Consider the following 19,883-nt stretch of genomic DNA (forward strand, 5'->3'; position numbering starts at 1 on the left):
GATGGCTGAGAATATGTACAATCCACGGGATGGTCACGAATAATTCTTGTTTAGTAAAGTGAGTCTGCGTTGTAGTAGATATGCTGAGTTGTATGATCCTCTTGTCATCTTTATATACCTGAGCCAGAACTTAAAAACGGTGAATCAAGAGGGTAAAATGTTCGTCTTCAATCGCCTCAATGGGAATAGCCTTGTCTAATTGGTCAGAATAAGGAACTTCTTTAGTCTGTTTCTGGCTTAGCGGCGAAAGCAACTTGCATAAGTGGGGCGATTGACCCGTACTTTGAAGTCTTGGCGAAAGCAGGCTGCAGCTCTAGCGTCATATTTTATCTTTCTCTCCCCAGTCCCGAGACTATTCATGTCTCGATTTCAAATTCACGCTTTGATTCTGATGCAATGTGAGCAAAATGGCTGCGGTACAATTAGCTTCAATGCCTCAATTGGCTGAAGCACGATCTGAAGATGACGACTGGACTGGTCTGAAAGACAAATTGGAAAGACGGAAGAGGCAGACTCGGCTCGCTTTACGAGCGCTTCGTATGTGTTTTTCGACTCTATGATATAAGAATACTCTTTTCAAAGCTTGCTAGGCTGACGCGCTTTATTATAGGCAAGCGTAAAGCTATGCAGCGTGCGGCAAAGCATGACAGTCTCTCCGAAGATGTCATAACGCTCAACAAAGACACTACCGCAAAAACACAGACTAGAAGCCTGGAGCAGCAATCTGGGCTTTATCTGTCTTCTGGTCTTTTCATTCCTTCTGCTGTCAGCCATAGTGGGCGTGTTATCCCTGAGCGTTATCTATATCCGATTTCGCGTGACCATCTACTACCGCTTCTCGAGTACAATGTCTACCGAGCAAGTATCACCAACCTTCTCATCATGGGTCATGTACATCTCATTAATGAAACCTGTGGGTTCCACGGCTCGGTCATCATCTTCCCGAACCCCTATCAAGGCCTCAGCATCCCGCCAACTCTGCAGCGAACCGCTCTCCAGCAATCCACTTCATACCCAGATTGGATTGACCTCATTCCGTCTCCTCAGATGCGAGACAATGCCATCCAAACACAGCATCTATTTACCAATAAAGAGCTTGCGGCTGATCTTCTGACCGGAATGGTGGGTCAAGACAACCAAAAAAACCCTGGAATGTTAGTTTGGTCGGACCCATGGGATCCTAGCGGCTGGGAACTTACTGAAGACTTCTTCAAGAAATGGAGTTTCTTAGTTCAAGGCTGTTATGATTTGTTCCGATCGACCAATTATTGGAGAAAGCTCAGGGGTGAGAAGCCATTAAGTCTAAGACTAGGGTAGGATATTTGAGAGCTTAAGTGATTTAAGTTTCGATATCTTACATTGTACAAGTTGAGTCACATGAGGCTATAATGATCATACAGCAAAAAGTTAATGAGCAGGTAACCATGCTTGAAAATCCTTGTTGAAACCACACCCCATTGCCCTTGACGCCATCTACCCGTTGAATTGGGTTATTCCGGGAGTTCTTTCACAATGTCGTACATGGATTGCTCTTCCTTGTGTGCATTTTCCCTCTACCCTGGATACATAAAGTGCCAGTAGACGTCGCTGATTCCATCCAGAGTTATTTTTAATACTCATATGACTTTTGTAAAGCAGAGGGGAGACCGGTTTGAAGACTTCTCACCACCTCCTCTTACGAGAAGATTTCTCATAGATCTCTTCTGCTCGCTCAAAATTCATATTGTGTCCATTCTGAGCCTGTGGGTGATATATGACACCTTGAACTACCTTGTCGCGGTTGATTACTGCACGGGTAAACCCTTTGGCATCTTGAACCTCGCGCCTGACGCCGTTAGGAAGTGTCTCTATGACTTTTCCTTTTGAGTTTTGAAGATTGTACGGAAATCTTTGCCGTCGATTTGCTGGTACTTCGTAATAGCTTCCACCGGAGGGGAAAAGCTGAGGGTTGTCTGTGTTTCTATACTTGTGGGGGTATTTTTTGCCGGTATATCCTTGTGTCACTGCTGGTGCATGATCCACGTGTTGTTGAATACTGCTATACCGTCGCACATGCCACTGTTGTCCATTATCATGTTCTGGTCGATTTATGCGGTAGGCCTAATGCCATGGCTGTTGTTAGAAATGGTACCAAGGATACTTTTCGATTCTCGAAATATGCGACAACCCAGGTGTTGAGCGTATTTCTGGGGTTACTTACTGCTGGATGACTAGGCTGTTCGTCTTTCCCGCCTTTGAAACACATGCTTGATGAATAAAACTATTTGTCACGCTCGCTGCAGTCACAAGCTCAAAGCCAGAAATGAAGATTGGGCATTAGAAAAAATGAAGACTCAATTTGAATAAAGCTCATCTACAGTAATTGAGGCTTCATGTATTCTTATGAACACTAAGCCTAGAAGCTCCAGACGAGTTGCTCTACGATGAATACAGTATGGTCTTCTCTAAGCGCTATGGCTAATAATAGTCTCTCTATTAATTATATTCGAAGAGCATGAGATATTACCATATGAAAACCAAAAAGAAACCCTGCGGGCGAGAGAAAAGCCCCAATAGAATGCGATTGTATGAAAAAATTTACTGAGACATGAAATTGTCATACCTGAGCGCCGGGTAGCCATAATTCCGAGTAGTGTTTCAAGGGAAAGCAAGACTCCAGAGCGACTCAAAAAGCGCAACACCTTAACGCACGTGTTAGGCGGCTAATTTGTGTGGGCGATACGCCGCTCTTAAACGTTTCATCATCGACGGTTTTTCTATGTTTATTAGCCAATAAAACTTCTCCAGCCAACTTGCTACTCGTCGCATCTAGTGGCGTACTGGTTCAACCTAGATTCATCACTATTTTCTCAAGTCATTGGACTCAGTATAAATCGTTCAAGATCCCACCGAGCCGGATTTTGCTTTCAGACCCCCCCACCAGCAATTAATGTCCATCGTCACCAAAGGAAAATGCCAGATTTTCTAGATCTGAACATCGACGCGCTGAAGTATCCAGACGTTGTTGATACAGGAAAATCGGCAACACCAACGAAGTCGCTATCCGAAATAATCAAAACTGCTTTCAAAACTGATACGGCCAGTCTTCCAGACGAAAAAGATGTATCTGTTCCGAAGGGTATCTTGCCATCAGATTATAAAACATTCCTTATCCTGCAAGACTTCCTGCAACCAAAAAGTACGACCAATATCAGAGATGCGATAGATCGTCTTATAGATGTTTTCCCAGACGGAGACATGCGCTTCATAAATAGCGTCAGTCTTGAACTTGCTGAGCAGATTCCATACAACCACCCTTCTCATGCTAAACTAGCAAGATTACTATGGGGTGTCGGGAGGAGTGAGGCGCGAATTGGAAAATTGAAGCGGAAGGTATGGTTTAGTGCCCTTGAACACTTTCCTGGATCCGAGCCTTTGTGGTAACGATCAAAGCAGAACATCCAGATTGGAACAGACAGTTTCTATCAAACCCTCCAAGAAAATATTGTAGATGACAAGCCCTGGCCCGACACTGATCCGGCTCGTTACGTTAATTTTCAAGCTTTCGAAGCTCATCTCAACGACACAGGTGTCTTTCTAGCCTCGCCTTATCGAGCGTTGCAAGCGATGAATAGTGCTTTTTTCGAGGGTGAAGACCGTTCGCAGAACACGCCCGAGATCCGTGACGCGTGGGTTCTCGGCGCTGCACAGTGGATTCTGTGGAACGGACAGCAGTTGTTCAAACTTGTTCATTGGCGCGAGGAACTTGACACCTCTTCAGATCTGGTGGAAAGACACCGGGATGAGAATGGCAACCCAATCCCGAGGAAAAATTGTTGGCATGATTGGAAGCATGGGTTCGAAGAGGTTGTTGCATCCGGTACTTATGGTAAAGACTGTGTTGATGTTTGCACGAGGGTGATAGAGATTATGACTACGTTGGAAAGGGTAATGGTTTTCTAGGCTAGGTAGTTATATGTCTTGATGCATTTATGTAATACAAACGTCAAGCTAAAGGCTAAGAAACAGCCAACCACTTATTAACCCTCTCCTCACCTTCAATGATTCTCAATACAAACCTACCAAAATCATCTATATCATCCGGACTCGTTACCCCGGGTTTCAACAAATGTTTACCGGATTCTAGACTAGGAAAGAACAGAACATCCTTCTCCCTGAATTTTGACCACCATTCATACGCCGACTCAGCTTGCCATAATCCTGCGCGAGTCGTGAACATCAAACCGCCGGGACATACGGTAAAACCATAACTCAGTAGTCTATAGATGCATTGCATATGGCCCGCAACAAGCCAGGTACGGCGTACACTCTCTGCGAGAATCCATGCGTTCCAGTCTAGATTTAACTTCGTTTCGAAGTTAGCTTGCCCTTTCGTATTTATTGACGGGGCCGAATTAATGTATTGGCTAGACAGTAATGCGCTGTCGAGCATCTCTTTGCACCAGTGGCTTAGCACTGGAATCAGAGATTCGGCCATTATCCTTGATCGTGGATCGCCGTCAAAGAGTCGAATCGTTTGATAAACTAGTAATGCTTGGACGCGGGCGACATGATCTAGGACGCTTCGGGTTTTGCTCGATTTTGCTTTTGTTTGTCCATCACTTTCTATTTCTAGTGTGGGGGTCGAGAATGGATTATCGAGCTGATCATCAACACCATGGTCAACACGGTCATCTGGATCACCCTCCTCATTCAACAACGTCGCCACCCTTTCCTCGACAATTGCCAATATCATCTCCTTATTCCTCTCCGTACACGCAAAATAAGCTGCGCACGTTGTATAAGCATCTTGTATACATCTCGGCATATGTGACCTTCCTCTTCCATCACCACGATTTTCACGAGAGTGGTAAAGTCTCTTATGCACGAACATGTTACTCCCTTCCTCAATCCACTGCTTCACCCAAGACTGCACCTGATGCACCGTACTAATGAGCTGAGGCACGGAGCGACGAGTACGATTTCTATCGCTGTCAGTGGTATCCATCACGGTCCAAGTGCCAGGTAATAGAAAGAATTGCATTGACTGAGTGAGATGGTCGTTGTTGAAGAAGTAGTGGTCAGATTGAAAGTAAGGCTGCTGTGGTCCGTCATTGTGATAATGGAATACCAACGAATTCTGTTGACTAGTGCTCGGTATTGAAAGCGCATGTTTTCGAGTATCAATGACAGTTACCGCAGCATTGCTACTGCCAGTACTGCTAGTAGGGCTGGCGGTATTGACATGGTCATGAAGCCTTGTCGAAGGATACACGCACGCGATCCCCTTAACGACACATCGCCGACATGAAGGATGTTGCAAGTCGCATCGCCTTTTGGATTTTATGCACGCATTACAGGCCTTTTGTCGCGTTTTCCGTTGCTGCTGCCTTGATTGGGCTGTTCCTTTTGGTTCAGGTAACATGTCTTGCGCCCGCATGTGTAATAATCGGGGTTATCTCACCGCAAATCCCGGAACGTCTTCAAAGATTAGGTAAAGGACAATTTATCACAAGATTACTCTGTGCAATAAGTAACTCTGTAGGATCAAACGAGACGTTGAAGCCAATGACGTAAAATACGAGCTGATTACTAATTCACAGATTGTTGGAAACTAAGCTAGTCCAAAAATAGCCATTTACCTTTTCAGGAAATTCTCCGCCTTAGGGCTCGCTATTCCAAACCCTAAGTAGATCTACAACCCCAATGCATTAAGAATCTGATTCAAGCACAGCTAGTAATGACAGATACACAACACTAATCCCTTCTACGTCTTCTCACAAGACTACATCTCCACCCGCTGCCTTGTAGTTCACACCCTTTCGCGCCCTCAAGCGGAGCATGACTGGTTGTTTCTCCACCATCATCATCATGGGAAAGTTATCAAAATGCGTATGCATTCCCTCTTCTTCTGCTATATCAAACGCCCAAAGCATACGGGTCAAGACAAGGCGCATTTCCACCATAGCTAATGGCTTCCCAAGACAACTGTGAAATCCAATGCTGAACGGCTTCGATGCAGAGAGATTGTCATTGGCGAATTCTGATGGCCGCAGTTCTTTCGGCAGCCACCGGTCAGGAACAAAGCTATCCGGATCGTGGAAATACTTGGCAGATCGATTCATGGCAAAGATACGCACACCAAGTCTAGTCTGAGGATAGGGTGTAAGAGATTAGCTAGTACTGGAGGTTGATGGAACACTTACCCCTTCTGGTAGCCAGATTCCGGCATAATCATCACCACCAGACGGCACCATTCGAGGCAAACCAGAAGGCACCGGGTGACAAATTCTGAGTCCTTCCTGAATGACAGCGTCGAGATAAGGTAATTTGGCACGGGTAATGCTTTCTACGGTGATTTCGTCTTCTGCTTTGTAGGAACTTCGAATTTCCTTTGTCAGGCGATTTAAGATCGCTTTGTTCTGTGGCATAGCGAGATGGTTGAAAATGCCTGTCATAGTGGTGGCGCTCGTCTCTGCACCGCCGACAATCACAAAACTGAACGATGAAAGGATCTCATCACGAGACATATTCTCAAAGCTATAAGAACAAAGTCATTGAGCGTCAAACTTAGAAGATCTCCTCGGAACGTTAAACTCACTTCGGATTCTTTTTCATAAAGGGCGTCATGAAATCCAGACGGTCCGTTTTGCTATCGAGACGGCGATTGATCCGATCAAAGGCATATTGCTGATGACGCTTTGAGCCGTCTTTAACACTTTTAGGAATGGCTTTTTCGAAAAGCCATTGCATGACAGGCCAGTAACGAGGGGCGGCAGCGATTGTCATGGCCTTCAAGTATTGATATAGCGTTCGAACCCAATCATGGTATTCACCTTTAGCCAAACAACCAAAAGCTTCGCCTAAAGCTAGGTCTCCAATCTGCCATGAGGTTAATATTTTACAACCAAAAAATCACTTGGATACGGCACAGTCACGAACCACGTCCATAGTGAAAAAGTTAATCCAGTCCGTCACGTTGACCAATACTCCTGTTTCCAGGGCTTCGGAACTTGTTGCTCGCTGCCATAATTGGTTGATGAGCATGTCGGCGTGGCCTTCTATGAGAGGGGCCTGCTCATACAAGGATTCTTCAGTAAAAGAGTGGCTCATCAATCCACGTACACGAGCGTGAAATTTGACGTTGCTTGTAGTGATCAGATTGTCCGCCTGCCCCTCTGGAGGTTGGAAAAATGCCGAATCACGTATGGCTCGCTTATGCCCGGCTCGCCAGGTATAGATATCGTGCCATGCTTCTTCGCTTGCGAAAGAAACCTCATCTGGCGCCATGCGAAATACGGGACCATACTGATTGTGAAGTCGCTGTTGATTTTTGATTAGGGATCCACGGAGAAGGTGGTAAACAAATGGAATTCTAGATGCGGACCATAAGAAGGGGCCTGGAATCTTCGCGAGTGGGTGGAAGTAAACATTGTACACGATTTGGAAAATCGGATATAGTAGCAGTAGTACTAGTATGGTAGCTACTGAAAATCGCAGTGAGAAATTCGAGTCTACGGCTTCAGCAATGTTGAGAAGGGCCATGCTTGTACTGGCGGGTCTATGTCTTGTAAATTATGTCTATTTAGAAACATAAGAACTAAACTAAGTTCACAGGGCGGTGTTAGGAGTATTTCAATAGACTTTTTCCTAACGTCCCGATACTTAGGCTATCAGATTTTGTGTTGGAGAACTTGGTTGTATTGTACTACATTGATACCCAATCTAATTCATCTAGTGGTCATACAGGGGTGTGGTAATCCCCCAATGAGAGTCACCATCCCGTATTTTCTTTGTTTCAATGCGCAAGGCTCAAGCCCCGTGACGACAAGGATGTTCAATGTTACAATCCGAGACATGCATTAGTAGCACGATTTGGTTGTTTAGATTAATGAAGTTGAAATCGTTCATTACCCGCTCGCGGCGTTGAAATAAGTAATACTACTGGCTTGTTTGGACAACCATTGCAGAGGGTTTTACACTCCTTTGAGAGCACCGGACACTCCTCATCTCCATTGCTCCCCCTAGCAGATGCCACCTTACGAATGACTTTCAGATTGCCCGCAGTGAATTTGGTCCGGATTGTGGAGGCGTGGAAATTGAACTTACAATGAAATTTACCAATAGGTGTGAATGTACATATGATGCCATAAACTATTGCTTAATAAACAAAAAGGAATAATATCACTATTCACTAGCTAGGGGAGTTTCATCTCTCTTCTCTGAGGACTCCTTTATATACTCACCGTCCTTGTGTACTGTTAACCGCGAAGTACCGCGCATTTGAAGAGCTGAAAAAATGTAAGTAGGTAATTAATAGAATGAGAAGAATAACTTGTCGAGGAAGTCAGGGCATATTGGTAATAGCTTTGAGGAGTTTCCCATAGCATGATAGCACTATTTAGGGTTGTTACACATAGTTGCACCAGCTGAACCAGCTGAACGACGTGTTTCTTTGTCTCATCACTAAATGCATCCGGGGCTTGCCATCCCTGGAGATTATATATTCTTTCTCTTTATCTACCCAGGTATGGAGTACATATCAAACAACAACCTTGGAGTATGCAAGCAAATCTCCAGACAGGTTACAGAGAAGGTAAAATACCACTATCTAGGCCGTATTCTACAGGGATATAACAGGCAGCATAGCTTGAAGCCCCGAGTCTCTAGACATATACATATAACGTTCGAGGGTTGGGCAGCACATGTATGTCTATGTAGATTAGATGAAAGTATCTGTTCGTTTTTCAAAGTCAAATGACACATAAAATCCACTTGAAACTCTTCCGGGAATCTCTAGACATACTTAAAGATTTCCTGCTATCATATAGATCGATTTACTGTCAATTGGCTAAAGGCATCTTCTACATGAACGCATCATCTTCTCATCTTTCGCCCAATTGTTCATCGCCGTTGATGAATCGGATGATCACAGCCTAGCTCAAGGGACCCGTAGACGTATTCTCATAAGTCGGAAGGTAAGAGCTATCTCAATGGTTCGTGGTTCAAATGTTGAGACTCTTCAAAGTGCTTCAACCAGAAGCAACACTCATTGTATATATTGTGAAGTAGACTGGTATCAAGGAAGCCACATGTGCTTTCAACAGAGAGAAATACATGTATATCTAATGATAGAAAGAAAACCCGCATTGGTATATGTACCTAATGTAATGTGTAGCAGCAACAAGAAATCAAAATCTTTCACATAGAAAACTAAATCCAATCTACCAGACCCAGCACCGCCATGCTTGATTGAAATGTAAATCCAGAAAAATATCCAGAAAAAAATAATAAAAATATATACAAAATCAATCCAGGTACAAGTCAAAAAAAGCAGATAATGGTGGCATATCGAACAGTGAACTCAAAACGCCTTGTGTAAATGTGTATGTGATGTCTCGTGAATGCATGCATGGAAACAGAAATTGGTGCAATGGTTATGTAAATAGATAAACTCCGGCTTGAAGGCAAAGATTACAAGGTCGAGGGAAACAAGAAAAAATGCAGAAAAAATATGAAGAATGGTCATGAAACATATGAGAGGTGAAAATGAGGTTGAGGTGAGTTTGGTGAGATGAGTTGGGTTGATTTCTATGCTTTCAGTAATCGCGGACCTTTCGTGCACCGAAGAGGTTTAGATCAATTGCAGTATCGTTTGCACCGACTACAGGAGCCGCTTCTTCCAGCATCTCCCAAGGACGAACGGGGTATGATCCAATAACACGACCGCGGCTTTGCACGCGCAGCCGATTGTTGAGCGCCAAAGGATCTTCGATTGCGTTCCCTCCGGCAACGGTGGCTGCACTGACGGGATTGTTGGACGGGGTCAATGTCGCTGCTGGTGATGAGACTGACACAGAAGATGGAAGGGCTCCGCCCATGTTGCCAAAATTCTCCGCAACAGGCCCAAACAAGAATTGCAAACGAGGATCGTTCTGGACATTGAGTGCTGGCGGAAACCGCTCTTTGATGAAGTTGGCACAGTGTTGGCGAGCCTCGTCGGGAAGACTGTCGACAAGAGAAGATGCAATATCTAAAGCGTATGTTTGAATGGTATTTCCGGCTCGGACTTCTTTGGCTGATGCAAGAAAGTATGATGACGCAGACAGATCTAAACGTGGCTGCACCGTAAGTCCTAAGGGTGTACGGGATAATGCGAGGCAGCATATTATGATGAGTAACCGGGACAAATCGACATAGGCACCTAGTCGATGGTTGCCGGATGATGGTAGATCGAACGCAGCTCGGTGAATTCGAATCATTTGTAGCATTGCAGTCAACCAAAATACGAAATTCTCTTCGCTGCCAGATAGTGACCGCGTCATTGCCTCTTGTGAGCTGCGGCTACGTTGTTCGGTCCAAGTCCGCACATTCATATGCATCGTGAACAGCTTTTGGAGCAAAGCGTTCATTCTTTCGACAAGAACAGGTGCCACGGCGGAAACCCCTTCTTCGGGTATACTATACGCAAGCCCGTCGACAATGGCTAGATATACACGTGCGTTGTCTTGAAGGCCGAGTTTTTCGTTTTCGGAATCTTTCTCCATGCTTTCGGGTTGTGCAACAGCAAAGAAATCCTTTTCGGCTCTCTGGCGTAGCTATTGAACTGTTAGTCAACATTCCCAGTTTAATGTTTCATTAGAAATTACATACCTGCTCAGCAGCCTCTTGGCCCATTGTAGATACCAGATCAAGCCAATAGGTATTCCCAGTACGAACATCCGCCACTGCCGATGTGTACATCAAATCTACAATGCTGTTCCTGATGCTATCGTCGTTCTTCTCGTCGAATAGAATCTGCAACTTCAATTGACACAGAGGCAGAGAAAGATGGTTGGTCTTGTTGATAGTCATCGCCGTCTGCATCAAAAAATCCGGGTTGCTCTGATGGTCACTCAAAAGATGATCGAGAGATTTGCGGACAACAGGAAGGAATACCGGGTTAACCTTCATAAGAGCACGGATGCTGTCGAGAGTAGCAGCCTCTGGACGGCGTACAATTATCTCACTCAGCAAAGGCACCACACATGGAACCGAGGATACCAAATTTTGTGCTCCTAAAGTCATATGAGGTACTGCATCTTTGAGGAGGGCGAGAGCTTCATGTGAGTGTCCGTGAAGAAATTCTTCTTGAGCAATGCGAAACCTGTACGCTAAAAAATCGTATAAGGGTTCAGCACTGTAGTTTGGCACAAGAAGTTCCAGGAAGTCAACCAGCGATTCCGGTAATACTGAGTTTGCAGGTTGAAGCGAGCCAGACTGTAGAAGCTTGTTCATCAAAGTAGCGAAAGCCGGTAAAGTCACACATCCGATGCCAACAAGAGGGTGTAGCAAACGAGACAGGTTGGGACGGGAAGCAGACTTCAGAATCGTCTCGAGCCATTGGACCAGCAGAAGATCAAAGTGTTTGGAGTTGAACGACCGTAGCTGTACAAGATGACGACATACCGAGCCTGGCTTTGATGGAATCTTCTCATTGTAGGAAGCAAGTTGCTGAATCAGTTTTTGAAACACCAGAACCATTGTCATTTCATCCATACTATTGCCAGATGACAGGAAGTGGTCCATATCCTCGTTGAATGAAGGGCTGGAGTCGTTTAAAGTTTCTGCCATATGATCGGACACTGGAGAGCATGCTGCAAGAGCGAGGTTACGATCCGCACGACAGAGTTCTTGTCGAAGTAATACGAGAGAGTTGACTTCCTCTGGGAGACGGTGACCGACTTCTGCCATCGAATATGCTAAATCGTAAAGAGGCTGCCCGTTGGTCTTCACACGGAGGAAAGCTTCGTAGAAACTTCTGAACATATCGCCCAATGCACCAATGATAGTGAAGCACTCAAAATGACGATTAAGCGTATCGACAGCACAAGTAAGTAAACGAATATCATCTGAGTTGGACGCGTCGATGAGAATGTCCGCGAGCATGGAAAGATCGCCGTATTGCTCAAGTACAGAACGAACAACTAGGAATTCCTCTTGGGTTAGAGAGGACACTTCGACGGAATTTTCATAGATTTTAGGATAGGCGGAGCCGTTTTCATAATGTTCAGATACAGCTGCTCGAATCCACTGGCTAACATCAGCTTTAATCGACCACGATAGATTGTGTTGATCGTAATTGATATTCATATGAAAGCCATCTTTTCCAAGCAGACTTGGGAGCCTCTGTTTCAAATCAGCCTTGACGCTATGCAATACCTCCGCCTCGGAAGAAGAAAGTCCAGCACGAGCCATGAGCGTATCTCGAAGATTGCGAAGGTGTCTTGGAAGTCGGGCAACTGGTATGTGCGATAGCAATGCTATGTCAACTGGTACAGATGATGCTGGAGAGTAGTGTTGGCGATACTGTTCAACTGCACCTCTTGCGACGAGCCACTGCAGATACCGGCCGACCGAGAATGTCTGAGACCGGATTAACTCGACGACAATGTGATAGACATTTGTCATGGAAGATGTCGACTGCTCGATCGATGCCTGGGTGAGAAACGGAAAGATACAGGCGTCAATATCCATGCCTGATCGTTTCCATTTGCGGAAAAGTCGCACTGCAATATACACGCGAACCAATCCTTGGCGAAACGAACTGGCCGCCCACCTCAGAAGCACAGAAACGAGCTCTTGCCTATCCGGGACAAGATTGAGGCAACTGCTCGATAGGCTACACATGTCGCAAGAATCGCGAGACGCATCTAGAAGCTTGATGACCTGCTCTTGTGGTGAACGTTGACGGGTGGGACAACAGGTCCCGGGTCTTTGAACACGGGCATTTCGAAGAATCAGCGATTGCAAGATTGCCTTTTCCCTAGAATCGTCTGAGAGTGAAGATGCAACAACATCTTGATATCGGTCCCATGATCGTGGGAGAATAAGGCACGGCGAATTTTCTCGGCAGAGCCGGCGGACTAGCAGCGAGATTCGATCGATCAAGGGTTGTAAATTCATTTTGAAGTCGGACGATGTGGCTTCGCGTAATTTCTCCAACAGAGTCTCCGCAAGACGTCTGCCTCGTTTTCTAAATCGTACAAGGCTTCCCCAGTAGATACTAAGCATTGCAAGCCATATCGGGAAGGCGTCCAGCGAGGAGCCCTCCATCGAAGATAGATACCAATCGAGATAGTAGTCTTGGTCAAGTAGATGTTCGTAGAATAGACGAGCAGCGAGTCTCACTCTGATCACCGATTAGTCACTACGTTAGAAACGAGGTAGGGATAGTGATCTTACGCATATGTCATTTTATTTCGCCAATCCGGCTTTCCGCATGCACTTATTACTCCGGCAGTGAATTGTTGCACACTTAGTGTCCACTCCCGAACCCATTTCGTCTCAAGCCCTTGCGAAAGGGATCCGCTGGTGCCCTTTCTTTTGAATGCGCGGATCTCGTTGGCTCCGACACATTTGGCCAGCCATACAGCTCTGCCTATTGGAACTCCCTTGCCCAAGCATTGGTCCAACAGGACTTTGCCTCGAATTCCGTGCGGTATAGTTCGGCTTAGTCGTCGTAACGGAACAGACGAGTTAGCCAGATCGCGAAGCCAAGCCTCCCGTTTGTTGTCCGTGAGAGTGACACGTGGAGGCGGTTTGAAGGTAGAGGTCGAGGAAATTTTTTCATTGATTTGACGTTTCTCCAAGGCGGCGGCGAAAACGGATGACAGCAGCTGCAAGCTGGAGTGATTCTTTAACTGACTAGAAAGTTTGGAAGCGTGCGATTGGATATCAGAGTTTGTATTCGGACCCGGTACCCTATCAAAATTCCCTGCCTTGACATTGAGGTCTGATAACCTATCTTCGGGGTGATTTCCGGTGCGCGACCATGGTGCATAATCGGCGATTTCTACAAAGTTGTTAGCTATTCAGTCCCTTTACCGCATAGGTATCGATCTAATAATACTTACTTTCACGAGTCAGACTGGGCGCAATTTCTGGAGTTTCTGGGTGGTACGGAACGGTTTGGACCACGCGCCCCCGTATATTGTTCGACAATCCCTCATTTTCGACTTGCGACAGACGCGCCGAAGTATGGGTCCATGGTCGCACGGGAAACGGCGGCGGAGAAGGAGGTTTGGAGGTTTGCGATCCTGGGGTCACATTTCCAGCAAACACATTTCCTCCATATGTATCAGCGACTAATTCCTGAAAAGAGTATGCTGGCCGGCCGCGACCTGATACCGCGGAAGGTCTGTTCGGGGTGGGACCGGTTGTTGCGCTTCTGGACGAAGGGGTACGGCCATCGCCGCTCAGGCCGGACACGGTCGTATCTAACCTAGGTCTCTTGTGAGGATGTTCGTTCTCTGTAGGGCCGTCGGACGACAGATCGATTAGCTGTTGGGCGGAAGAAGGCGCGGGAGCCACGGCCATGGACGACCTGTCGGCTGTCCCAGAAGCGCGATGTTGGCTGGTCCAGGTCTGGAGGCCCGTCGAGGAGGGATGCGGGATCATCGCATGTAGACGGGAGACATGGTTGTCTCTTGTTGAAGCAGTTCAGGTCATCGATGGATTGTTTGTATACTAGTGACCGTGCCTCCGGGCAGTCGAGACCCAATATAGCCTTCGTCTTGACGGAGGACTAATACGATAAGATAGCAACCACAACAGAGGCTCAGGAAGATGAATCAGACGTTGCGAAGGGTAATGTAGGGAGCAATGCGATCGATATTGGCCGAAATCGTATGATTTGTAGGAAATCCCGATCTGTTGTCACCAACTCTAACTAACGTCAGTTGTCTTAGTTCCCGCAGCGGACGGATAAGTATTGGGTGACATACCGGCAGATGCTGCACCTGAGTGGTTGCAAATATGATCTAAATGGGTGAAAAGGATAAGAATCGGTTTGGGATGGTGAGCAGGATTCGGAAGAAGTACAAGAACAAATGGCGAAAGCTGAGGTGAGATGAGAGAAGCGATGCAAGCGAGTTGTATGATCCAGTCGGTATAGGAAAGCACGGCAGCAGCACGGATAAGAGAGGAAAGGGCGAGTCCACCGTTGATTGCGGCAAGCGGCGCGGCTATGCTGATTTGACTGATAAGTTCTTAGGAGTCAGGACTGACTGACTGCTCGGGGAAACCGGCGGTAATCAGCCGTATTCAGTACGGTAAATTACGTCCAACCACAATGACTGCAGTCTAATTGCAGCCGCGGACGCCGAAGCACGGGGGTAATGCCCTTACAGTACGATTACGCCGAGCAGGCCTGGCTTTGTCGTGCATTCCTGCTCTTCCGGGCTTAGCGGTCATAGCGAACCCGGTTAACGGCAGCTTTTCTACTTTTCAGTCATTGATTTTGTCAAAAGCAAACATGTTAATGTATGTGATTTGCCCAGGCTTATGTCGCGGATTTACATAGTTACATAACCTAGTCGAAGTGTGATCAATAATTGAGTTCAACGGACTCACAAACTCCGGATCCGTGGCGATACAAGTCCAACCTGGAACTTTCCTCCTCCACTTACCCGGCATTGTACCCGTTGATTGAAATTTCCCATCCTTGATTCAGTATTGCGAGATAGGTAACTGTTACTACTACTTAACTAGGCAATTTCAGTGGCAAGATTCACCGAGGCAGAACTATGACCTACGTCGTTGACTTCAGCGACGGCTGTAATTGACTGAAATCCCAGCCATTCTAGCAAGAACCGGGATTAAAGCTGACATGTCACAGACGGTCAGACAACCGTTTAACGACAAACGAATAGCACGCTTGTGCACAATGCAGTAAGCTGAATACGCGATGGTTTGATTGATTGACTGCTTCGAGCAAGCTACGCAACGCTGGCATGGTATGGATAAATTGCTGGGGGCGGACCGAGGGCAAATCTGTGCCAATAATAAGATTTTGCTCTCCGGTGACCGGCCGATACACAACCTAGACAGTCGATACAGCACGATGTAGCCACCGACGAAGTAACGGATTATAACACCACATAATATCAGTGCTATCTGTCTTCGAGATAAGCATGCCAGTAAGGAAATATGCGCTGGATCCTACGCGTATCACCGCGCTGGGTGTTAGACCATAAGGTGCCGGTTTATTTTGCAATCTCTTCCAAGGTTGCTAACGGAGATAATTCGTACTTGCGATCATGCCATAATGAATATTGGATACGTCTACGGAGTGCTTTAATGCAGGCTGCGATTCCGGAGTACACTCATGGATGCTAGTGAAGATGGGGCCATCTATTACATTTTTGACTTTTACTGGGTCGTTAGCACGAACTATACTAGTACTTCGTCCTTGACGGTGTGTCACCGTATCTACCACAATATACGTACAAAATGATCAATCGTCTCATAGGTCCTGTACAGTCGATCTGTGTAACTCTCAATCTTTCTTTCTGGGCGTTTTCGTTGTCCAATTGCTTTGTCATGTCGGCATCTCGGTAAATATCGTTATAAAATCTGGGTTTCAGCTTCCTTTTGTTCTAGCGCTGTGTATCGCAGTAAGCATACGAATCTGCACTCTGCATTCCGTTTGAGATCGGTGGATCAATAATTGTCAGCAGACGCAGATCTGCCTGTTGTGCCGGACACGTACAGACCCCGTCAGATTGAATGTAGACGTAGTAGTCGTGTCTGTGGTGAAGTCATTTCGCTGGGACTCGAATTGCTTTTTCTTAGCTCTTTCTTGAGTCCTTGACCACCTGCCCCCTCGGAAAATGGGGAACTGTCTGTACAGAGTGCATAACAATACTATGTAGTAATGCAAACCGCCATTATTGGCGGACATGGCCGCCTCAACTGGTTAAACATGACAAGATACGAAGTACACCCTGATTGGCTCAGTATCGCAAAAAGTTCCACCCTTCAGCCATTACAGGCTAGCGCAGCACGTGTCCGAAGATGGTTAGCCCCCCTGTCCATTGACACTCCATCTCTGGGGAAGCAGCCAGACGATCAGATCAAACGTAACAGCAAGATATACGTCGACTCGGCCACTCTATCAATCACAATGTCGACTCAGAAGGATATGCGGAGGGTGGACCTGGGTGAGTGCTATTCTGCCACAGCCGATTGTGAATCGATTGCAATGCGCGCTTGATAGGTCGGAGCTGACCGTGGCCATCTGAGTGTCTAGTGATTCCATATGTCGAGCCACCAGCTGCGAAGAGCGACACGGATATTTCAGGTATGCACAATTGCGCTGAAAAATAGCCATGATCTCCCAAGGCGTTGGATTGATGTTGATAAGTTACAGGTGCTATGAGCACAACTTTGCCAATGGCAGCTGTAAGATTCCCCTCTTATTTGCTATTATCGCAAGATGCTAAACATACCAATGTCAATTAGATGTTTACACGAAACCGGTAAGTCGTCGTTAACACACTGATATCGCAATCCGGATAACCTTGGGCGGTCAATTAACAATTGCGATCCCCTTATTTAGGATGATTGGATGGTACGTTGGCTCCTGCCTATCTGCCACGAACAGCGCACTAATAATCGACTATCGATAGGGTCGCCGTGATTATCTCCATCCAGAGTTGGCTATCAGAAAGCCCTGAGCAAAGCAAGAACGCTGCTACACCTAGTTATATGTCCGTCTTTATGTCATGTAAGTCACACCCGGCACGACTGAGAGGATTATACGATCTTTGTGCTAATGCGATTATCTCGCCTAGTGATGTCTCTTGCTGTCGTACGTTTCCGCTCCGCCCTTGATTGCAACTTAAATCGATTTCTAACACAGCGATAGACATACATGCCACTTTTCTTCCCTACACCAGGCGCCCGCGGCAGTGCCACAGCCGATGCTCCGGCACCGTCGCCGTCCCCATAATTGACAAGCATTGACAGCTTGAAGATGCTAGATAAGTTAGACAGGAGAAAATCCAGGCATACAATCTTATTACAGAGCGAGGGGTTGGTGGTCTCGTGACCAATGTAATATATACATGTTCTACTAATAAACATAATACTCACGGATTATCTGTTATAGCAAGAAATAGACTGGTGGATGTATAGCTGAAACAGTATGCGTGAGCGCTGGATGATGCAACGCACTCTGACACAGCCTGGTGACTCGTCTTGCCACCTGACTGGCCGGTAGTCACTTCAGATAGGCTTTGACTGCCGCTCTGACAACGCTGATTGCATCTGTTGGTCGACGTGTTCGCTTAGACTGTGTCGAGCAGTTCTGTTCCACCACAGCCTATAGACACGATATTCAACCGCCAGCATCATGTTGACTCTTTGTTAGTCTAGTCTGTAGTGCACCCAGGTAACCAGGTCGAAGTTCAAACAAGGGACCGCTGACTAACGGGACTCTGACTAAGAGGGGTAGCCAATCAGCGCGTTGGCCACCAGCTGAGTCATCGACACCTTCCTCGTTTGGGCCCTAACTGTGGACAGTCTTGGCAGAATGTCTGGCGGGAAGGCTCGCCCCTCGCGCTGAGCCCTTTCTTTCTCTTTAAAAAGAATCCGATTCCTCCTCGGCCAGCACCGACTCATTTCCTGCACACCCATCTCCCCTCTTCAGACCAGTTTCCACAACAGAAACATACCACCAACTGCATTTGCATCTACAAAGAGACTACCCTGGGTTCTCTTTCCAACAGCTTTATTATCTATACCCCCTTTTTCAAGGAAGTTTCCAGCACAGGCAGAGTTTATGTCCATCGAAAACCTCAAGACCTTCGGTAAGTCTTCTTTGTCGTCTATCATACCGACAAGCTGCCCTATTTTTCTTGTCTTTCTCGCTTTATGTATCGCACCGCGGGTAGCGCGTCATTCTTGATGTTTATTCAGAACGACTTCCGCTCGTGATGTAGTGATGTAGAGCGGGGTAGTTTTAGCTCGTGCAACAGCAACAACTAACCACCACCATCATCACAGACCCCTTCGCCGAAGCCGACGAAGACACCGGTGAGACTAAACAGTCTCAGAATTACATTCATATACGAATTCAACGTACGTTTTCCAGTCTGCTATTGGTTCATGGACACAGCTAATCGTTGGCAGAGCGCAATGGTCGTAAGACATTGACCACCGTCCAGGGTCTTCCTAAGAAGTTTGATCAGAAGAAGATTCTCAAGGTCATCAAGAAGAAATTTGGTATGTTCTTCTCTTTGTTTACTGGGAATTTCAGCTAACGGCTCAGCTTGCAATGGCACCATTGTCAACGACAGTGAGATGGGAGAGGTGATCCAGCTCCAGGGTGATCAGCGCAAAGATGTTCAGGAGTTCTTGGTCGACAAGAAAGAGGGCTTAGAACTCGACGCCAAGACCATCAAGGTAATTTCTCTTCTTCTGTTGTGTAGTATCGAATAAAGCTAACCTGTACAGGTCCATGGGTTCTAAAATCACGCGCCGTGTCGTTTCGGTCCTTCTCGACAGATCGACCCTTTGAGGATACGATGGAACTGTTTCATCTTGTCGGTTAATCTATCGATATCATCCTCATTCTTAGAGTGTCTCGCTCGACGAGTATCCTTTTCAGAGACAGCACGAATGTCACTGTCAAGTTATTTGTATTCGACTGGCGATTCCCGATGGAAGGGTTTACGATTTGCTCTTTGAATTATCGGACATGGGGGAAATACTTGCGCGAATGGTGTCTCATCGAGGTCACCTTTTCAGGTGGTCTTTAAGGAGCCGTTTGTTTTTTCTCATGATTTGATGATTCTGCTGTCAGGGACGGGAGGACTGGAACATGGCGTTGTAGATACCCATAGATGATTTGTCTTTTATTCTTGTTATTTCTTTTGTATGTCTTAGCATCGATGATGCCAATTCATGAAAGATTATTATGGCTCTTGTTCAAATGATCGTAGTAATATTCTAAATTGTAACAATTGATCTTAGGTATCGATATAAGAATTATGCCAACCGACATGCAAACAACGCCTGCAAAGAAAGACAACCACCAGACCTTACGAAGCAGTAGTAGAACTAGTAAGAGACCCAACCCA

The 19,883-nt window shown here is 46.2% G+C and overlaps 5 protein-coding genes across 5 annotated transcripts; 3 read left to right on the forward strand and 2 right to left on the reverse strand.

The window, feature by feature from the left end:
* Positions 1–431: 431 nt before the first annotated feature.
* On the forward strand, positions 432–3,942 carry BHQ10_009154 (uncharacterized protein; the record flags this gene model as incomplete). The annotated part of the gene is made up of 4 exons (XM_040882039.1): positions 432–537; positions 611–1,122; positions 2,911–3,372; positions 3,436–3,942. 4 exons carry the CDS (start codon positions 432–434, stop codon positions 3,940–3,942), a joined length of 1,587 nt encoding a protein of 528 aa, XP_040737656.1.
* A 1,814-nt stretch (positions 3,943–5,756) lies between these two features.
* BHQ10_009155 (uncharacterized protein) lies at positions 5,757–7,269 on the reverse strand (the record flags this gene model as incomplete). Its single annotated transcript, XM_040882040.1, has 5 exons — positions 5,757–6,131; positions 6,186–6,519; positions 6,581–6,861; positions 6,922–7,053; positions 7,105–7,269. 5 exons carry the CDS (start codon positions 7,267–7,269, stop codon positions 5,757–5,759), a joined length of 1,287 nt encoding a protein of 428 aa, XP_040737657.1.
* Positions 7,270–9,578: 2,309 nt separating this feature from the next.
* On the reverse strand, positions 9,579–14,418 carry BHQ10_009156 (uncharacterized protein; the record flags this gene model as incomplete). The annotated part of the gene is made up of 4 exons (XM_040882041.1): positions 9,579–10,577; positions 10,633–13,150; positions 13,204–13,813; positions 13,875–14,418. 4 exons carry the CDS (start codon positions 14,416–14,418, stop codon positions 9,579–9,581), a joined length of 4,671 nt encoding a protein of 1,556 aa, XP_040737658.1.
* A 2,506-nt stretch (positions 14,419–16,924) lies between these two features.
* Positions 16,925–17,752, forward strand: BHQ10_009157 (uncharacterized protein; the record flags this gene model as incomplete). The annotated part of the gene is made up of 8 exons (XM_040882042.1): positions 16,925–16,961; positions 17,051–17,101; positions 17,171–17,202; positions 17,263–17,279; positions 17,360–17,371; positions 17,430–17,527; positions 17,595–17,611; positions 17,669–17,752. 8 exons carry the CDS (start codon positions 16,925–16,927, stop codon positions 17,750–17,752), a joined length of 348 nt encoding a protein of 115 aa, XP_040737659.1.
* An 831-nt stretch (positions 17,753–18,583) lies between these two features.
* Positions 18,584–19,272, forward strand: BHQ10_009158 (uncharacterized protein; the record flags this gene model as incomplete). The annotated part of the gene is made up of 5 exons (XM_040882043.1): positions 18,584–18,611; positions 18,808–18,882; positions 18,934–19,026; positions 19,073–19,206; positions 19,258–19,272. The coding sequence occupies 5 exons, from the start codon at positions 18,584–18,586 to the stop codon at positions 19,270–19,272; spliced, it is 345 nt and encodes a 114-aa protein (XP_040737660.1).
* Positions 19,273–19,883: the final 611 nt, after the last annotated feature.

This window comes from Talaromyces amestolkiae, assembly GCF_001896365.1.
Source record: "Talaromyces amestolkiae strain CIB chromosome Unknown scaffold22.1, whole genome shotgun sequence".
Taxonomy (NCBI): Eukaryota; Fungi; Ascomycota; class Eurotiomycetes; order Eurotiales; family Trichocomaceae; genus Talaromyces; species Talaromyces amestolkiae.